This window comes from Balaenoptera borealis (genome assembly GCF_965194805.1).
Source record: "Balaenoptera borealis genome assembly, chromosome: 8".
Classification (NCBI taxonomy): domain Eukaryota; kingdom Metazoa; phylum Chordata; class Mammalia; order Artiodactyla; family Balaenopteridae; genus Balaenoptera; species Balaenoptera borealis.
The window spans coordinates 109,564,626-109,585,279 of NC_138865.1; the positions used below are offsets into that span (position 1 = coordinate 109,564,626).

The window sequence follows — 20,654 nt, forward strand, 5'->3', positions numbered from 1 at the left end:
ATAAGAGCAGGGCTTAGAGAGGAATGGGGTGGCAGAGCCATGTCGACCTCCTGGCCCTTCGCGCTGAACCACGGGGCCCTCTGCTGAAAGCATAAACACATGAGTGAATGAGTAGGAATCTGGAAGTAGGCTTTGGTAACATGGGGTGACAGCAAAGGACACTTGATTTCTGGGGCAAGGGGTGGGGGATGGGGAAGAGGAACTGCCCCAAAGTGGGAAGGAAAGAGCAGAGCTGGGTGTCTGGTCACTGTGCCAGTAATTACTTACTGTAATTACATTATACCCAGCCTGCTTCTGGAGCTGTTCAAAGACACTGTGACATCCTGGCTTTAGCCAGAGTAGCACCAGGTATAGAATCAGAATCTCAGGTTCAAGCCCCAGCTCTTGCACTTACTGTGTTAACCTTGGCCAAATCAACCCCCTCTTGAGACTCAGTTTCTTCCTCAACAAAATGGGACTCACAACACCCCCGTGCCAGAGTTGTTGTGAGGGGTAAAAATGAGAGCACAGAGCAGGGGTTGAACAATTCCTGGCGGGCTCAGGTTCTTCCTTGTATGTGAACTTGAGGAAGTTCAAGGTCTAAGGTTCAAATCCCAGTCACGTCCCTTACTAGCGGGGTGACTTGAGGCAAGTTTTGTAACCTCTCTGCCTCAGCTTTCCCATCCATAGAATGGGAATAATAGTAGCACCCATCTGCCTCACGGGATGTAATGAGTTAATACGTGTAAAGCATCTAGAACAGGGCTGCCTAAGGGTTTGTTATCAATATTTGTACTCAAATAACAGCATAGATCTTGCAGAGAGGTCCCAGAAATGGAATAAAAGAATGAATGAGATAATGAATGCAAGGAAAATTCGGGTTCTCCCAGGGAATGCCTGTGGTCCTAATTCAGACCTGTCCTCACCCATCAGTGATGTCTTCCAGTGGTTCCTCTTGGCTGGGAGCCATCCCCTCTCCCCCGCTCCCTATCTCTGGACCTCTCCCCGCATTTTTCTGCAAGCACGCAGAGGTAGGATTCCATTTCACCCCTAGATGACTTTGGGTGATAAAGAAGTAACTTCAGCCTCCTTGAATTGAATCTTCTCTCCAGAACGTAACAAACCTGGAAATTGGAATTGCCCTGGAGCTGATTATTCTGGGAGGGTACCTCCTGGCATTAAAACTAAATTAGATCAAGGTACCTCTGTTATTAGCAAAATAATTCCCTGCGATTACAGAATGCAGCCATGAATCCTGATGGCAGATGAACTTCAGGTGACTTACTTGAGACAAATAACTGTGCAAAAATCACAGGCTCATCTAATCACATCTCTATAGCGTCACAGTCAGCTAATTATGCTAATGGCTATAGGAAATCACCTTTTGTGGTCTGGGATTGGGAGGGCTTGAGACAGAAACATGTGTGGCGAATATTACCCGCTCTGAGCTGGAGAGGCTGGGCGCCATGCTTGGTTCCAAAACGGGTCCTTTCTTGGGGAGCTGGTTTGGTTCCTTGTCGACTGGGAGGGAAACCCATTATACAATCAGAATTGCAGTGGCTTCATTATTTATCTCTTTTCAGATCATCTTCATATAAGAAATTGACTTTGCCTAAGTTCCACTGGTGGGCATGATAATTCCAAGTTAAACAATGAAAGCTCAGGACCTTTGTGTCAATTCAATTCAGCAAATGTGCCTCTATGCCCACTGGGTGCCTGGCACTGATCTAGACATGGGCAACATTCAAGAGTGTGTCTGGTGTCTTCTGAACATGGTCTCTTGTCCCGTCAGACACCTAAGAGAGGCAGTATTGTCCCCAGTTTAGAGACAAGGAAACGGAAGCTCAGAGATGAGCAATGACTCACCCAAGGTGCTACTGCTACTGATCAGAGGAGATGACCACTTCTATTCACCCAGAGGGATCTGGGGGGCTTCCTGGAAGCATGGACATGGGGGAGGGAATTGTAGAGAGAAGAAACAGCTGAGCAAAAATCCCAGAGGTGGGAGATTAAAGGGCTGGGGGTGTTCAAGGATGGGAGATGAGGTCGGGAGAGTGGCTGAAGATCAGACAATAGAGGGCTTCAAATGACCAATTGAGGGTTTGGACAATGGGGAGACACTGCAGGTGTTTGAGCAAGGGAGGGATAAGACGGAATCTGAGCAGTACCTGGGCCACAGTATGGGGGACCCCTTAGTGGGCTGCTGGCAGGGAGGGGGTCAGAAGGGGATGAGGTAAATAACGTACAATTTTTTAGTATAAGTATGTCCCCAGTATAGCATAGGACACAGACTAAAAAATTATTCATTGTTTCTTTGAAAGTCACATTTAATTGGCTATCTTGTATTTCATCTGGCAATCCCACCCCAGCCGCCCAGAGCATCCCCAGCTGGGTTCTGGGCACCAGCTGTTTCCTCTTCCTGGTATGACTTTCCCCACTGCGCATGCAGCCTGGCGAACTCCTATCCACCCTTTGAGGCCCTGCACTCCTGACTACTGCTGTGGCAACATTTATCTCGCACTACTGTCCTTACTTTGTCAGGTAATTGTTCTACTATGTAGCTTTCCTCTCAGCAGCCAACCTTACTTCTGGCTGCATAAGTTAAGGCCAGGACTCTCTCTAGATCCTGACGCTCTCCCCACCCCAAATTGCCTCCAATTTCTGCTTCCATCTCGGGAGGAGCCGGCCTCTTCGCTGCTCCTAAGACCTTGCCTGCTCCCTAGAGTATGGCTTACCTCTCTCACTGACCGCTTCAAGGTCACACTCTCTCCTGGGTCATTCCCACCAGGCACACCCAGCAAGTTCTCCCAGGCACAGGGTGGGGTCTCCAGGCAGCAGGAGAACGTATTGGGGTGCTCTGAGATGTATTGGGGTGCAAGAGGTCCACCAGGGCCTGCTGGACAGCTCGGCACCTATGGAAGGGCAGGGAAGGGCAGGGCAGGGAGCAGGAGAAGTTGAGCTGCCACGCAGTCTAAGTGCAGGTCTCAGCCCCCCTGTGTAGGGCCTGGGAAGGTGCTAGAGCAGTGATGGCCCTCTAGAGCTGTCCTGAGTAGTGTCAAGGGGCTGGGACTTTATGTCCCTGGGCTGACCGCCCACTAGACAGGAGGGAAGGACACCCGGGAAGGGGGTGTCACCTCCAGTGTGGTGGCTTACTTCCGCAGAGGACACCCCCAAAGAGGGCTGACAGCTGGGGGCCATCTTGCAGCAGCCTTCCCACATCTGGGCAGTGAGTCCTCTATTCTGGAAGCGGGGATGTAGGTTGCAAATCACAGCATCCAACCCCACCCCAACCCAAAGCATTCCCCTCAGGCGACCACCCAATCTCTCGTCTTCCTTCCAGCCAAGTCCCTCTGAAGAGCTGTCTGTCCCCGCTTCCTCTCTCCCGGTCACCCCCCTCCTCTGTGCGCTTCGCAGCCTCCAGTCTGTGCCCTTTAAACCCACCTTCAAAGAAAAAAAAAAAAAAAAAAGCATTTCCCCGGTGGTCCAGTGGTTAAGACTCCGAGCTTCCAATGTAGAGGGCGCGGGTTTGATCCCTGGTCGGGGAACCAAGATGCCACATGGCACGCAGTGCGGCAAAAAGAAAAATAAACAAACAAACCCACCTTCTTCCTCCAGATAAGGGGATTTTTGTAAAACTCAAGCATTGGCTGTCCCTCCCTTACTTAAGACCTCCCAGGAGCTTGCCTGAAGTCCCCGCTCCTGGGCATGGCATTCGGGGCTCCTCGTGGCCCAGCTCCCTTTTCCTCCTGCCCCCTGTCTCCCAGCTGCTTGATCGGAATCCCTGAGCACGCTGGGCTGGGCTGTCTCACGCTGTCACGCTTTGGAAGGGGCTGTTTCCTCTCCGCCTGGCTAGCTTCTCTCTGCTCCTTTAAGACACACTCAGAAATCATCTCCTCGGATGACTTTCCTGGAGGCTCCCCTCTGGCCCACAAGGCTGGCATCAGGGACCCCAAAGCCACCCACCGGCCTCCGTCAGGGGCGCACGGGGTTGGCGCCCAGGGGTGCTCCACGGGCCCCAGGCAGTGTTGTTGCTTATCTCTTCCTCTGCACACGTGAGCGGCCCACTGTTCTGTTTATCTGTGCCCCCAGCACCGACCGCAGAGCCTGGCACAGAGGGAGTCCCAGTGACATGGACTCTGGCACTCAGGGAAGCCGTGGACAGCTGGCGGGGGGTAGAGGTGGTGGTAGTGTGAGAGAAACTATAAAGGCAGAATCGAAGCATCGGGGACTGATTAAACTCAGGCAGGGCTGTGGCCCCTCCAAGAGGCCTGTCCTGGGAACCAGAGCACCGTCCTGTTCAGTGTAACTCACAGTGTCTGACTGCAGCTGCATTCTCTCTGCGTATTTGATTCTCAAACACCTCGGAGCTGGAAGGGAGGTTTACACGTTTTACTGTTTATGCTCCGTGACCCTCAGGGCGCTGCACTCACTGGATCGAAGCTTCACTCTGCTCCCTTCCCTCCCCCTCCTTTCATGTCACCCCTGCCAGGGGGTGCCTGTGGGCCTGGGTGTTTATTCTATGATACCTCAGTCGCGGTGGTTTTGAATCTCACTTCCATCATCGGGTGAGGGCCCACCGCCCGAAGAAGCGATTGTCATTGATTGGTTTGTACGACTATAAAATGGTGGTGTGGCATTATAGGCTCTAGAGCCCAGGATTTGCAGCCAGACAGACATGGGTCTGAGGACAGGCTGCGTATTCCCATGCCATGTGATGTTCTGCCAGCCGCTTAAACTCTCTGAGCATCCGCAGAGGTGGCTGTGAGTATTAAGCGAGAGAACACACGAAGCACCTGGCAAAGCACTCCACACTTGATATACATATCAATGTGCAGCGATGTAGACATTTCTGGCAACGGACAGTGTCCAACCATGATAAACAGAGCCCAGCACTGGAGGTGTGCAAGCAGACTCGGATTCACTCATTCATTCAACAAACATCCATGGAGCGCCTACTATGGGCTGAGGCCTTTGCTGGGGGTGGGGAGAGATACAACAATGAATGAAACCGGCCATGGTCCCTGTGCTCAGGGACGTCCAGCCCTGGGATGGCAACACATGCATCCAGTGGTCACACAGTAAAGGTACAGTCACCAACTTCAATAAACACCCTGGATGTGTAGTGTGCAAAACCCGAAAAGGCTTCCCTGAGGGCGTGTCATTGAAGCTGCCATGGGAAGAAGTAACTGAAGCAAGGATGGGAGGGGACAGAGGAAAGTGGTCCAGAGAGGGGAGTCTCGTGTGTAACGGCTGTGTAATGGGAAGGAGCATCGCATATTTGGGGACCTGGAAGCTGGCTGGGGGGCTGAAGGCAGAGAGGGGAGAGGGGAGATGGCAAGGAAGGAGGCTGGAGGGGTGGGCAGGGGTCAGACCACCCAGGGTCTGGTAGGCCACACGAAGGTGACATGAAACCACTGAAAGCTTTCAAGTAAGGGTAGAGGGAATAGGATTGGATCTGAGCTTTGAAAACCTCACAAGGAGGACCCGTAGACAGGGGGCAATGGGGAGAGGGCCCAGGTGGATGCAGAGAGCCAGCTCAGTTCTTATTGAAGTTCAGGCAAAAGATGACAGCCAGTGCCTGGACTAGTCTGGAAATAACCATTTGGGAATCACCAGCACAAGGACAGCAGCTGAAGCCATGGGTCTGGATGCAGTTGAAGTTGCCCGCAGAGAGAGTCTGGAAGGATAAAAGGGATGCAGACAATCTCAAACACCAGCTTTTGTAGCCCAATAGAGTAAAATGAGGTAGCCAAGGAGAGGACAACGTGACCAAAGAACTAGGAGAAAAACTGGGAGAAGATGGTGAGATAGAAGGCACCGGAGATTTTCCAGGGGTGAAGTATGGCCAAGAGGTCAGGTGAGATCAAGATGGACGGGTGTCCTTTGGTGTTACCACCAAGGAGGCCATCAGTGACCTTCCTGAGAAGCACTGAGATGGCAGACCTTAAGCTGGATGGGATTCCTGCCTTGAATGCCCATTTTCATGGGACAAAGCGCCAGCAGTGGCTAACGTCCATGTCACCAGGATAACATTACATTGTCCAGTGCGATCTGGATCAAAGAGGATTGGCTCATTAGTTCAGAAAATCTCATCCGAGCCCATGAAGCGCACAGTATTGTTCTTTTCCGGTGACCACATAGCCCTGCCGACTTCATATATCTGTTTGCTTGTACAACGTGTAACACCGGCCAACTCATCTTGCAGAGTCTAGACTATAAGCAATTTGCCAGCCTGTACTTTGCCTTGATGGAAGCTCCCGACATGTGGACATATGTGAGTTTTGCATACAGAGCGCAGACGCATTTGGTAAATCACCTCGGACGCGTCCCTGGGGACGGTGCCGCAGGCTCTGTCGCCCCTACAGATGGAAGTTGGGAAGGAAAAGACGGGTCCAGATTGGGATCCCTGGGCTACGTGTGAAAACAGATTGGGGGGGCCAGAGTGGACGTGGGGGGACAGGGAAGAGGGTCTGTGGCTCTGAAGTGCTGTGCAGCCCCATACCCAGAGGTAGGACAAAGGACAGGAGGAAGGACCACGAGAAGCACCGACCCGGAGCACACTTCTGACTGTTCCAGAAGAGTCTGGGCCAGACTCCAGGTGCATGCTTTTGTTCAGAACTGGACAACACCCCACCCTGGCATTTCTTTCACCAGCCGCGCAACTTTCATAGTAACCCACTTGGGTACATTTCACCCTCCCCTGAAAACATCTTCCTTTTGGTCAATATTCACATAATTGCTACCTGTTCCAAAAATGGGGCCGTGCATTTTGCCTCTGTTATCTCACCGAATCCTTGCAAGAACCCCTTGCAATCAGCCCTAGTCACATCCTGGTTGTGCAGACACAGAAACCGAGCTCAGAGGGATGTAATAGCGTGCCCTAGGTCACACAGCTGGCAAGTGGCTCAGCCTAGATGTGAACCCAGGTCTCTCTGACCCAAAGGTCACATTACCTTCCAAGAACACTCAGTGAAGACCAAGCAGTCAATCCATATAGCGGGATTGCTTTCCTTTTGAGAGTTTGGCATGACCTCTTTTGTTTCTGAGTATTTGGATCCACTTACCCCCTTTATTCATTCAACAAACCTTCCTGAGGCTGGGTGGTGGGGCTGCAGTGGTAGCTCAGACAAGGTTAGTGACCTGGCGGCGTCTCTAACAAGTCAGCTCGGGGAGGAGACGGATCCATACCCAGGTGCAACAATCCGCAATGTGATAAACAAGGATAGTGCGGTGGGCGGGTGCCGTGGGAACCCACTGCCTGGGAGAGTTGATGAAGACCTCACAGGGCCTTCCTGTGGGCTGCAATGCCAGAGCTGGATCGTAATAGGAGAAACAGATCTTGGCCCAGCAGAGCAGGGGAGGACTGGGCATTCCAGGAAGAGTGAACCGTGTATGAAGGCATGTCAGAGGTTGGGGGTTTGGGAGACTTGGTTGCATGACGGTGCTCTAGTGGGGGACTCTCAGCTGGCTGGGACTAGGGTATGAAGGGCCCCAGTGGAGACTGGGGAGCGGGCTATTCGTGCTCTTAAGATTTACTGAGCACCTCACCATGAGTCAGGCTTTGTGTTGAGCACTTCACAGGTATGATGACTGCATCATTCAAATAAGGACACTGAAGTTCAGAGCAGGAGTGGATTTTATGTGGACTTTATATTTTATACCATCATGCTTGCTCTGTACCCTTAAAAATGTTCTGAAAAAAGTCAAAGGCTTATGTACCTCCCACTCAGGTCAAGAAATAAAACCTTACCAATCTAAGGGAAGCCCTTTCCCATCATCCTTCACATCTCCCTCTCCCCCCAGAAGTAAACAATTCCTGAATGGTGTATTTATTTATCATTCCTCTAAGTTTCCTTATACTTTTACCACATATGTGCATTCCTAGCAATATAGGGTATCATTTTGTTTTGCATGTTTTAGAAATCTACATGAATATCATGCAATTTGATCTTCTGCAACTTGCTCCCCATCCCCCCACTAATGATTCATAAGGAATCTCTAGTCATTTTCACCGCAGTATAGATTTTCACTGCCCTATCCACAATTTGTTTATGCATTTCATCCACTGACAAACATTGAGGCTGTTTTAGATTCTTTACTAGGATCACGAGGTTGCAATGAGCAAGAAGTTCTCTAGATTTATCCCAGAAGCCAAGTCTCTGGGTCACTATGGTGTGTGCGTCACTTCTAGATGCTGTCAAATTGTCCTCCAGAGTGGCGGTACCATTTCCTCTCCACCAGCAGCGTATGAGAGTTCTCTGTGCTCTACATCTTCATCAACACTTTCTGCTGTCCTCCCCTTTGCTTTTTGCCAATCTCACAGGTGTGAAATGGCACTTTCCTCTGGTTTTATTTTGCATTTCCCTGATTAAGAGTGAGGCTGAATCTCTTTTGATATGTTTATTGGACATTCATGTTTCCCCTTCTTGGAATTGCCTGTTCATATTTTTGATCCAGTTTTCTCTTGTTTCTTTTAAAAAATGGTTTGTAGATCTTTGTATGTTTGGGATATCATGTTCCAAATGTCTTCTTTTGATAAACGGGAGTTATGTTCTTTAATTAAATGTATCAATCTTTTTCTTGATAGTTTGAGCCTTTAAGCTCAAAAGCCTTTTGTATCTTTAAGAAAACTTTCCCTATTAAAAAGTTTTGCATTTAAGTTTCTTTAATCCACCTGGAATTGATTTTGTTTTATGCATGGTGTGAGGTAGAGATTCCATCTCATTTTTTTCCAACATGGACATCCAGTTGTTCCATAAAAGAACATTTATAGAAAAGTCCACCCTTTCCCCAGTGGCCTGCAGCACCACCTCTGCCGCATATGAAGTTTCCATATATGTGTGGGTCTATTTTTGCAGCCTGTTCTAGCCCATTGGCCTATTTATCTATCCTTGGGCTAATATCATACGGTCAAGCTGTACCTTTTTAGGCTCTTAGCACCTCCTTGAATTAGAAGAGCTAGTGGCTTCCTGAGAGCAGATCCATGTCTTATTCATCCTTGTGTCCATCTCATCACTCATTACATGAACATCCATGTCATGCTTCTGTTTGCAAAGACTTTCTCACACTCAGTCTCTTGGGTTCCTGAGACTCCCTTATGCAGAAGAGGAAACTGAGGCACAGAGGTGAGGTGATTTGCCAAGGTCACACAGACAGAAGGTGTTCTTGTAGGATTTCAAAGCCACCTTTCTGTCCATCCCATTTTGCCTAGGCTCTGAGGACCTCTACCTGATTCTCCAGCTCATCTGGTGCAGAATTTTCACTTTTCCTTCCTTCTTTCAGCAAGTAGATCCTGAGTGAAGTGTGTGTGCCAGATCCCATTTCTGGGGGACTCTTCCCAGTACTGGAGACCAGTAGGGAGAGTGGGACCTCGGGTGGGCATTTTATGGGAAGTCTGAGGCCTGGGGTCAGCAGGAGGAAGACCCGCGGGTTTCAGAGTCGATCTAGAGAGCCCTGTCCTGGGCGTGCCCTTGGAACCCAGGAGCTGCCTTGAGAGAGGATGGCGGCTTCCCTCAGGAATTAGAGGCTTCCTCCCGCCCTCCCGCCTCCCGAGGCAGGAATGCGAAGGATCAGCTTTCAGCGGAGCTGCGGCTGCCGTTCTGGGGAGCTCCCAGTGCAGGCCTTTCCTGAGCTGTCGAATTAACTGGTTCTGTCTGTCCAACTGGGAGAGCAGCTCTTGCTAAAAATAGCGCCCTGCCCAGCACGACCTACGCTCGCCGGGAGCCGGCAGCGACAGTCCCACCCCACCGGGAGTCCCCACCCCGGGCCTGGCCCACGTCCCACCCCCGAAGCCGAGGCCGAGGCCGCGGGCACAGCGTTGTCCCCACAGGTGCCGCGGAGGGTGGAAGGCCCGCGGGCCGAGGAGCGGCCGAGGCCGTCCGGGATGGGAGCCCGCAGCGCGGCCTCCCGCGCGCTCGCTTGGGCCTCCCTGCCGCTGCTGGGGCTTCCCGCCGGCGCGCTCTGCGAGGACACGCTTTGCTGCCGAGGTAAGGCCGGGCCGCAGCCGGCGCGCCCCTCGCTTTTCCCAGGCACTTGCTGGCGCCTCTTTCTCCTTCCCCACCCCGGGTCCGTGGCGGAGGGGCCGAAGGAAAGTGAACGCAGGCATCGGAACCCAAGCAGGGCTTGGGGAGAAGAGTCAGGCGCTCTCTGCAAGCTCATCTTTGGTTCGAAAAAAGTCTTAGTCTCGCCACCTCGTTTGAGAAGCCTTTGCCTCCCCTTGGCCTCAGTCTTCCTATCTGGATTATGGGACAGTAAAATCGTCCAGCTTTAATTTTGACTGTGACCCCAAGAGAAATAGGGGAACCTGCTGAAACGGATCGCAAGCATTCTGGAGATGTTTGCCCGAACCCAGATGGGGTGGATAATTTGTTGATGGGAGGGCTGGAGGTGCCCTCCCTGTGACCCCCACCCTAGACACCCCCCCCCCCCTCGCCGTCCTCTCCCGGAGCTCTGGACCTAGCATCAGCCCACGGCCCCCGCGGGTGGAGATCAAGGCGAGACGCACAGCAAAGTTTAAGAGGTCAACGGACGCGCGAAGATCCTTGCGGGAGAGGAGAGTGTGGAGTGGAGGAGGGGTGAGCAAGGCAGAGTCGCAGCCCACTCCTCAGTCTGGTATCTGCATAGTCCCTGGGCTAAAGCTGGGATTTTACCTTTGAAATCCCGGGAAAAGAGCGCAGTCCGGCCACACAGAGGGGCTCAGCAAGCTAGCTGAGCCGGGGAAGGGGAGTGGGCGTGTGGCCCGGCCCAGATCTGGGGTGCGTGCTGGTGTGGGATCGGAGGGGGAGTGTGGCCCGGCCTAGATCCGGGACAAAAGTGGGGACCGGGAGCCTGTGCCGCGAGCCGAGGGGATCAGCGCTGCCCAGTCCGTTCGGGGCGGGTGGTAGTAGTGGGGTCGACTGGCCAAACAGGTGCGCTCCCTCCCCTCTCCTCCCCGCCTCCTCTCTGTCCGGGCCCAGCGGGCGGAGCTGCGGGTGCCGGGGCCTGCGATTGGCGGGGCTGGGCTGGCAGAGTGGCCGGGGGAGCCCGGGAGCCCAAGCACCGCGGCGCAGGCGGAGGCGCGGAGCCGGCCAGAGCGCGCTACTGCGGGGTCCGCCGCCTCCCTGGCGGGGTCCGCCGCCTGCCTGGCCGGCTCCGCTCCGCTGCGCCTGGCTGGCGCTACTGAAACTTTCCTGCGCCCCGCGACCTCGCCACCTCGTGACTCTGGCCCTGTGCTGCTCGGGCTCCGGTGCCTTTGGGATGGCAGAGCCCAGCGGCCAGGCTGGCGAGTAGAGGTAAGAGCTAGGCCCCCCTGAGTCGGTATGAGGGGGCCCCGGGGGTCCTAGAGGGATCCGGGGTTCGAGGGGATCTGGGGACCCTGATGGGTGGTATAGTGGTGCCTGACTGAGGAGTGGGCTGCGACTTTGCTTTACCTACCCCTCTTCTACCCTACAGCCCCCTATGCCGCGAGGATCTTTGCGTGGTGAGTTGACCCTTTAAACTTTCCTGGGCGCCGCTCTAGACAGCTGGGTCCTTGGGAGAGAACCGCGCGGTGTTACAAGGAAGGCAGCCCCAGCTGGGGCTCGCAGCCGGCGGGGGTTGGCTGGGGGCTTTCTGCAGCTTCCCAACCCTAACAATTCCAAGTTGTCTCCCAAAACCTCGGACCTTCCTCATCTGCTCCTGGGGGTTGATGTTTGGGCAGCCACTCCTCTCTGCCGGGAGCCAGGCACCCCGGGGCACCCAAGTTTTGGGTGTTGTTTTGTTCAACCAGTAGCCACTCCTCAATTTTCAGCGGGGCGGGGTCATTGAAGTGAGATCTCTTTTCTGTTTCCTGGGCTGCCTGGAACCCTACCCTCCAGAAAACATCTTGAGCAAGCAGAGTGGGAACAGGGACCAAAGCCATCTAGGTTCCAATCGCCAGCCTGGTAGGAACACCGTGGGCTTTTCTTGTTTCTGAACGGTCTATTCTTTTGAGCTGTCTGGCTTGAGTCATATGGAAACTGCGCCTCTCCTCTCCTGCCCTCTTTTGCTACTTAGGGGGGAAATTAATTTTGATTGAGGGTGGATAGGCAGGTAGCTTGTCACCTATGAGGATCATCCTTTTTAATGATCATCTTTATTTCCCCTCAATGTCAAAGCCAAATGCCTTTCTGTTTTCTTGACCTAAGACGGTACACCTGAGAGTTAAAAACATACCAAACACAGGCTTTGGAGCCCGGAAAACCCCAGCCCTGCTGTTCATTAGCTGTGTGTCCTTGGGCAGGTTTCCTAACCTCTCTGAGCTCAAAGTTCCCACCGCAGGGGGATGTGGTGAGGCTTTTGTGAGGTTAGGCATGGAAGGCATCTGGCTCATAGGACAACAGCCTTGGACTGCCAGTCTGCATCCTGGAGCTTGGGCCTTCTTGCTGCCTGAGGGACCCAGACCCTTTGTGACTCAGTTTCCTCTCCTCTCAAAAGTTGGTGTGGACCAGCCCTTTTCAGAAAAGTAGACAGATGCATATACTCTCCAAGGCCTATGATTTCACTGGGTTTGTAAGCCTCAGATTTAAGACAACCCCATCCATCCCCCTCCTTGTCATGAATTATTCGGAAGATATAAGGCCTTCTGTCTACCACTGATCTCTTCCCATCCCATTTGGATGCCTGGAGGTTACGGTTGTAAATATCAGGGAAGTGCAGGTGCACTAATTAACCAGCATGATAGGGAGAGGGGCTGACCTGTAGAACCTGGCCAAAGTCACCTTCAAAATCATCTAGCCACCCCATCCCTATTCTTCCTTCCCCGAAGCTGCATCTCCACCTGGAGAGCATCTAATCTTTTTTGCTGGGATCCTTGAGTGGCAGCCCACTAGGCAGCTGGTTTCATGATTGGGCAACTCCAGTCTGTTAAAAAATTCTTCCTGTTTGGAGTAGAAATCTGTGTCCCTGTTACTTCTACCCACTGGTTCTAGTACAACCCTTCAGGCATCTCTTATTGGCTCAATTATTCACTGTGGTCCCCTGATGCCTGGCATTCTGTTCCTTCCCTGAGGCGTTCAACACACTGAACTGAGTCTGGCAATGATCACAGCACCATTTATTGAGTGTTTATTATATGCCAGGTCCTGTACTGAGAGCTTTTACACATACTATTTCTGTGCAGCCTTAAGACAGCCCCATGAGGTGGAATCTTTTCTTATCCTCATTTTACATATGAAGAAACAGGTTTAGAGAGGTTAAGAGACCTACCCAAGGTCATACAACACATAAGGAGCTAGGCTGCATCCCAAAGCTAGCATCTGCCTTTATCGTTACTTCCGTCCTGTGCTGGCATGCGTGTCCACTGTGCCCACACACTGTGTATGTGTGTGTGTTTGTGTGTGTATGTCTCAGTCTGTGGTGTTTGCTGGCAGTTACTTTTCTCACAATCACCTGGGGCCCCTATTAAAATGCAGATCTTTCACCTCTACTCCAGACTTAGGAATCTGCACTTTTTAAAACTCCCCAGACCATTCTCATGCACACCACAGTTTGAGAACCACAGCCCCAAGGTATGCTTAGGGAAAGAATGTGGCATGTGGGTTCCAGGAGATCTGAATTCAAGTCTTGGCTTCACTCTTTTTTTTTTTACTTATTTGTTTGTTTATTTATTTGTTTATTTATTGGCTGCTTTGGGTCTTTGTTGCTGCGCGTGGACTTTCTCTAGTTGTGGCGAGCGGGAGCTACACTTCGTTGCGGTGCGTGGGCTTCTCATTGCGGTGGCTTCTCTTGTTGCAGAGCACGGGCCCTAGAGCGCACAGGCTTCAGTAGTTGTAGCACACGGGCTCAGTAGTTGTGGCTCGCGGGCTCTAGAGCGCAGGCTCAGTAGTTGTGGCACACAGGCTTAGTTGCTTCGCGGCATGTGGGATCTTCCCGGACCAGGAATCGAACCCGTGTCCCTTGCATTGGCAGGCGGATTCTTAACCACTGCGCCACCAGGGAAACCCTTGGCTTCACTCTTTTGAGCTGGTTACTTTCCCTTCCTGGGACAAGATGTTATACCCCCAGTATACGGGGTGACTGCTGTCTGTGATGGGCTGTGGAAGTCTCCTGGGTGGATGTCACACATTATGGGGCAGGCCCTAGGAGGACAGAGTGCCCTGGTGAGGCCTCTCCTGCCACAGTAGGGCCTAGGAGGCCCTACTCGTCACCCCTCCCCACCATCTCTCCAGACATCTGGCCTCTGCTTTCTAGAAGGACTGGTGCACCTTGGATGAAGCTCTGGTGCTCAGATTTCTTAGCATGGATGGTGGGGACCCTGGACAGATGGGCAGGACTCCCCTCCACACACCTCTTCCTCCTCCACGGCCCGTGATGGCCTCTGATCTCCCAGACAGGAAGTGCTGTGCTCCAGCTTCTGGGGGAGGGGAGTGGGGTAGGTCTGCCGTGTGTGCATTGGTGTTTTAAATCCTTTGGAAGTGCATCCTTTCCCTGGAGGGCTGCTCTGCTGGTCCGTGGGCAGCTCTAGAGAAACAGCTGACCTGCGGCTGGCTGGGTAGGGCTGGTGCCGGCAGGGGTGTGGGGTAAAGGAATCGCCTGCACGGGCCTCGGCTGGGTCCCAGTTCCCACCTCCTAGCCCTGGTGTACACAGAGCACTTGTTTCACCTTTATCCTGTTTGATCTCCTGAAAGCACCGAATTAGTAAACACCCATTCTATGGAAGAGGTCATTGGAGTCCAGGAAGCTGCAGTGACACGTCCGTCCAAAGCTCTACTGTCTGGGTGCATGGGGGAGATGGTAAAGTTGGAACTTGAACCCAGGCCCCTTGGCAATAAGCACAGGTCTTTTTCGCGCTGCCTCCCACACCTCATTGTTTTCCGCCCCACGTGGTGGTGGCTTTGGTGCCAGAGTCCTCGCCCGGATGCTGGAAGACCTGGGTTCTGACTGGGCCACCACTGGGCTGTGTGATCCTGGGCGGGGCTGGTCGTCCCTTAAAACTTCAGTTTCCTTGTCTATAAAGGGTGGGGGGTGTTTGGTTAGATCTCTGAGATTCCTTCCAACCTTGACATACACAGGTTACCTTTTTTGTTTTTTGCATTTCCGGGGGCAGGGCGTGGGGTTCCATGATGGGCTCGGGGCATGGGTGAGTTGTTGGGTGGGGTTGGAGGGCAGAGTGCTGCACTGGGGCTGGTTATGAAACCAGTCGGAAGGGCTTTTGTGGGCTCAGTGTCCAGGGCACTTGGGAGCTGGGGTGCGGGGGGGCAGCAGGAGGGTGCCCGGGGCAGGGTGAGGTGGCTTACTCTGAACACTGCAGGGGGGTGATGGTGGGAATGACTGGGGATGTGGATGGGAGCTGAGGGCGAGCTGGGGCCCCCGCAGAGCCCCTCTGTCAGCCCAGGACAACCCTGGCCGAGAGACCAAGAGAAGGTCATAGTCTCTAATCTACCTCCTGAGCCACTGCATGTCTCTCCGTGGGACGTCCCCAGCCTTCCTTGAGTCCAGCCCCTCCCAACTGGAGTCTATGTCAGGACTGAGGGGCTTCCAGTGGCCTGTTCTCCGTGCCCAGGGCGGGCTCCCAGCAGCCTGGCTTCCTAAAGCAGGCCCTTGTCAACCGCAGCCTCTGCCAGCCACCTGCCCTCAGCTCCCCCTCCATCATGCCTCTTTTTCCCTCCCTGGGGGTGGCTCTCTGTCACCCTCCCACGGGATCAAACGCATGCTCTCTGGCCTGGCCATCAGGGCCCCATGCCTTCTCCCACTTCCCTCCCTGCCTCTTCTCTCTCTGTTCTTCAAGCTCCACCTGTGACTCCTGTATGTTCTTCTCTCTCAACCACTGCTTCATTGCCCAAATTCTAACTGCCCCTCCGGGACTGGCACAAATGTCACTTCTGCTCGGTCTCATCAATAAGGGGGAGGCATCCCCCTGTGCGGTTCTGGTTTGTAGCTCTTATCAACTCCCTTGCTTCACACTTTGTCATCAGCTTGTCCGTCTCCCGAGATGGGTTCTGAACTTCTTGAGGGCAAGGCCCGGCTTTATCTCTCATCTCGGTGCCCACGGAGTAGGTGGGGCCTGGCGAGGGCCTTCCTTGGTCTAGTAAATGCTCATAAAGCCTTGTAGAGTTGGACTAGCTTGTAATCGGGCTTGGTTTTTATGCTCCTGGCTCAGAGCTTTTTGCCTGCACCCCGCTTCCCCACGCAAACAGGTGGGGGTCCTGTCTGTCTGGGCTCTGGGTTAAGCTAGCTCCAGCCAAGGGATGCACAGAGGGATGCCTTTGGTTTTTGGAAAAACTTTCTGCCTCCTTTGGCTCGTTCTTGCTATTTAAGAAAGTCTATTCTGGCTATGTGGCATCAAAGACAGAGAGGCCTGGAACCAGGTCTGAAAAGGGTACCTTGTCAGCTCCCCTGCCTGCAGGCTGAACTTCAGGTCTCAAAGGAGCATAGCCAAGATTCATCTGATTCTCTAGAATTCAGAAGAAAGTTTGTAAAGTATTTACAAAGGGTCTGCAAGGTTATGCGGATTGTGTTGGGGGCCCAGAGACATGGCCCCAGAGGCACCCAGGGATTCCCTTGACTTTTCTAGGGATGCACAGTTCTTTGCAGTCAGAATCTCCAGGGAAACTGTCTGTCGCTGCATTCAGCGAGGGTTGTTGAACTAGAAGGAGATTCTCCATCATGACGGCTCCCCATTCAGAATGAGGCTCTTGTGTTGGGGTCATTTTCCCTGCTAGTATCATTTGCTGAGAGTGAACTTAGGCAGTGGCAGGTGGGCGAGGTGGGACCAAGGAGAACAGGCTTTAGTCAACACCCACACAGCTGGGCCAGGTGACCAGGGAGGAGCTCTCTGTCCCCAAGGAGGGAGCTCCCATCTCCTTGTAGGTCACGGTGGCTATTAAAGACCCATCTTGGAGTAAGGTTCAAGGGATGCTGAGGGTGCTGGAGGGAGAGAAGTGAGATTGATGATAGTCTGGCTTTAGGTTCAGATGCTGCCAAGTCCCTTGCCCGATTAGAGGCTGGCAGGGGCCCTTGAAGTCCCGTCGCCTCCCATGATGCCCTTGTTACTGAATGTCCTGCTCACTTTTGTTTTCTCAGTTTACCTGTCTCCACCCTCTGCCCCTGGACTGAACATCTTAGCACAGGTGCCTCAGGGTTGACTCCTCTGGGCCACCCTAGGTCGCACCTCCTCAGAGGGGGAGGGGAGGGAGCATGGGGGTAAATGAATAAGTAAATGAGTGAATGGTCCTTCTCGGCATCTTTGGTGACCCTGTCTGACTGTCACCGGCTGGAGAATATGTGACAACTGAGTCCACCAGGAAATGGCTGTCTGACAGGAGCAGTGAGGACCCAGCCAGACATAATGGAAGCTGGCTCTGGATGGAGCCGGGATCTCAGAGCCTTTCCCATCCATCAAAGCTGGTGCTGCTTCCACGAGGAGAGAATTCCCAAAAGGCTCCGCCGGCCCCCTGATAGGGATCTGCAGGGTGTGTGAGGGATTTGCTTTTCGGCCAGGATGTGGGGAGTTAAAAATAGGTATCCTAATCCCTCAGGTCCGTGTCAGACTTGAAGCTGCTCAGGGCCCTTCGGCTCCATTATCTCACTCGAGTGGCTTGGCAGCCGCTGACGTGGGTAGAGGTCGGGCTGCCCACTTTATAAAGGAGCATGGGGAGGCGTGCGCCCAATTTCTGCTTGAGGCTGTACCCAGTATTTGGTGGCAGAACCTAGGTCTGTTCCCTGGCCCCCATGCGAGGAGCCCAATTAAAGTCTGAAGTCCACAGGCTACAGGAGGGAAGGGGGTTGGTTGAAACAATAGGGGTAGATTACTAAGCAAAGCAGCAAGGAAGGCTCAGGCTGGATCAAGGCCCCAGGGGTTGGGGAGCAGTGGGAGGCTGTAAGTGCTGGAGCAGGGGTGTGTGGGGAGGTGGGGGTAGTGATGCGAGTGAAGCAGAAAAGTTCCGTCGAGACCCCAAGTCGGACCCCTTGAATGTCATAATAAGGCGCGTGAACATGATACTGTGGGCAAAGGGGAGCCATTGAGGATTCCAGAGCACAGCAGTTACTGCTTTATCAGAAGTGCAGTGTGATGGTGTGCTCCCCTGGCTTTGCTATGGGTGTCTTTTTATGGTGTTTGGTAGAGCAGATTTTTTGTGCGGGGGGCGGGAGGGATTTTTTTTTTCTTTTTTTGGCTGTGCCACGCGGCATCTGGGATCTTAGTTCCCCAGACCAGGGATGAAATCCGTACCCCCTGCAATGGAAGCGTAGAGTCTTAACCACTGAACCGCCAAGGAAGTCCCGGTAGAGCAGATTTTTATTTAAATCCTCGGAAGTCACCCTGTCCCTCCCCACATCTCCTTCTGGAACCTGGTACTGTAGAGGAGGGAGAGTCTCATTTTCTGCTGCCTCTGGGTTCTGGAGCAAAGTCTATATCTGGGTTTCTCTGCTTCTTCCTGTTTCTAATCTAGGTTCTCCTGGTTGTCTATCTGTCCTTGCCGTGGTTGGAGGAATTAAAGGAGAGGGAGGAGGCGGTGGCTGAAGTTGAGGGGAAGGCTCTTCTCTCCTGGCCTGATTCATTGAAACTTTTACAGGCTGCACTAGTGCCTCCTTGCCCCTGGCAAGCTCCCACACCACCAGGCTCTCCTTACACACATTTTAGTGCCCTTTGTCCTCTAACCCATACCTTTATTAGCTCTTTGCTCTTTCCCCAGATAGGGGGAGACCCTGGTGGGCAGAATGGGAGGTAACCAGATCTCTCAGACCATTGAAAATCTGTCATCCACCCATTTTAGAGTTGGGCAGACAGAGGCCTGGGTTTGCTGGGACTCAAACCCGATCTCCAGCCCCGTCCTGGTCTTTGGCTGCAACACTATTGTGCTTTTCAGAGTCACTCTGCTTCTGAGCTCTAAGCGCAGGAATTCCCAGCTCTGTGTGAACCCTGGTTCTGCAGCCTCGGCTCCTCCTGGGGCTGGGAGCCAGCAGCACCAAGCCTGCGGGTTCCCGGCGAGGGCTCTTGGCGTTGGCTTAGTCACAGGGATGAGATCACTACTCACCTCGGGATGGGGGAGGATGCCAAGGTTTGGGAACTTGCACTCTGAGCCACTTGTCGATTTTGTGTGCGTGTGTGTGTAAGAAAAACAAACCTGTGGGTTGGGACTTTGTACTTGGCCTGTGAACTGCGGACCTGGAAGCTGCTGGGCCATGACAAGCTCCTGGACTGTGCCATCTCACAGATTCCAGGAGAGTGGCTCTGTGTCGAGAGAGCTTGAACCTGGTGTTAGTGTTTGTTCTGTCTCATCCTGGCTCTTTGCAAGGGGCAGGACCTCCCTGGGCTGTAAAAATCATTCCTGGCAGCTCACACTTTCTGAGTACTTCCCATGAGCCAGTATCTGGGCTCAAGACTTTCCAAGGATCAGCCCCTTTGATTCTCACAACAGAGCCGTGAGGTCCTGTTATCGTCTCCATTTTGCAGATGAGGAAGCTGAGGCCCAGAGCGGAGGTCACCCAGCTTCAGGTCACCCAGCTTGGACAGGGCAGAGGTAGAGTTCAAATGAAAATCTCCCCACTCCACAGCTCGAGGTGTCAGTCACTGTGCTTCTCTGCCCTCCAGCTGCTGGGCTAATTCCTGTGGGATTGTGAAAGCATAAATACTAAGAAATTAGGTGTGATCAAGCAGGTAAGGAGCAGGAAAGGGGTGAATGAGGAATCCTAGATTGACATCATCCCCCATATTCCCCGTCCAGCATTGGCCACGAGCAGTCAGAGATGGGGAACAGAGGAGAGCAGGTACGGCTGTATCCAAGCTCCAGGAGGAAAGGTCGCATTAAGCCATTCCTGGCCCTGTCTCTTTCCATCCCCTGTAACTGTTGGCTTTTTTGGTGTTAATTCCTTTCCTATCCTCCCCCGGAAGGTGCCTTTAAGGCTGGGATCATTTCCCTTTGAGCGGAGTGACCAATACTGTGTTGATTCAGATTTGGAACAGGGGTCTGTTGTTGGCTGCTGAATCCTGGGCTTGGGGTGGGAGGTGGGGAAAGAGCCAAGCAGCTTGTTCCCACCCCAGAGGGACCTGGTATTTTGGAGAGGCTAAGGGTAGGGACTAGTCTGGGGTCCATTAAACAGACCTGGGTTGGAGTCCTGTCTGCTCCACCTACCAGCTGTGTGGCCTTGGACAAAGTTACCTCACTTATCTGATCCCCAGTATTCTCATCTGTAAATTGGGAATAATAATACTCCTTATCTCCTAGGGTTGTTGTTAGGCTAAAACTAGACATGGAGCTAGAGAACACAGTACAATGTCTGTGCCTTGTAAACACTTAACAAATGCTAGTGATTTTGTTCTTACTTATCACTATTTCCATTATTATTACTGAGGGCCTTCTCAGTCAACTGTACATTGGTCTTGGGATACTCTGGCCAATGCCCTTTCCAGAACTTACTGCCTCTGGGAAGGCAGTTTTGGGTATGGAAAAGTCTGATATAAAGAGACTATATGAATTACTTATTTATTTTTTCTTGTAAAGATACAGGGTGACTCAAATCCACCAAACAAAAAGGTTTTTGAATGTGGGTTTTTCAGTGAGCTACAGGGATGAATAGAGAAAGGGTATGATAGAGAAAGAGATTTCTTTAAGATGCTGGAAGTTTATCTCTTGCATAGCGTTCACATTACACTAGAGCTTGTTTTTGCCGGTTAAGTTGCTGAGGTGAGTGTATGTTGAAGCAGCCCTGCTGGGTGAAGGGGGTGGGTGGAGAGATTC

At 52.7% G+C, this 20,654-nt stretch overlaps 1 protein-coding gene across 6 annotated transcripts in view; it reads left to right on the forward strand.

Moving 5' to 3' along the window:
- Positions 1 to 20,654, forward strand: part of DAB2IP (DAB2 interacting protein) — a 194,198-nt gene that overhangs the window by 14,183 nt on the left and 159,361 nt on the right. The window contains exons 1-2 of one of the 6 annotated variants that reach the window (XM_082402226.1): positions 10,996 to 11,249; positions 11,410 to 11,437. The exons of 2 other annotated variants lie outside the window; for them this stretch is intronic. In XM_082402226.1, coding sequence (XP_082258352.1) covers positions 11,416 to 11,437 — 22 coding nt within the window. In that variant the 5' untranslated portion in view covers positions 10,996 to 11,249; positions 11,410 to 11,415. Of the gene's footprint in view, positions 1 to 9,650; positions 9,966 to 10,995; positions 11,250 to 11,409; positions 11,438 to 20,654 lie in introns of those variants that run through there. 3 more of the 6 variants (XM_082402214.1, XM_082402219.1, XM_082402228.1) reach the window with 3 other exon arrangements.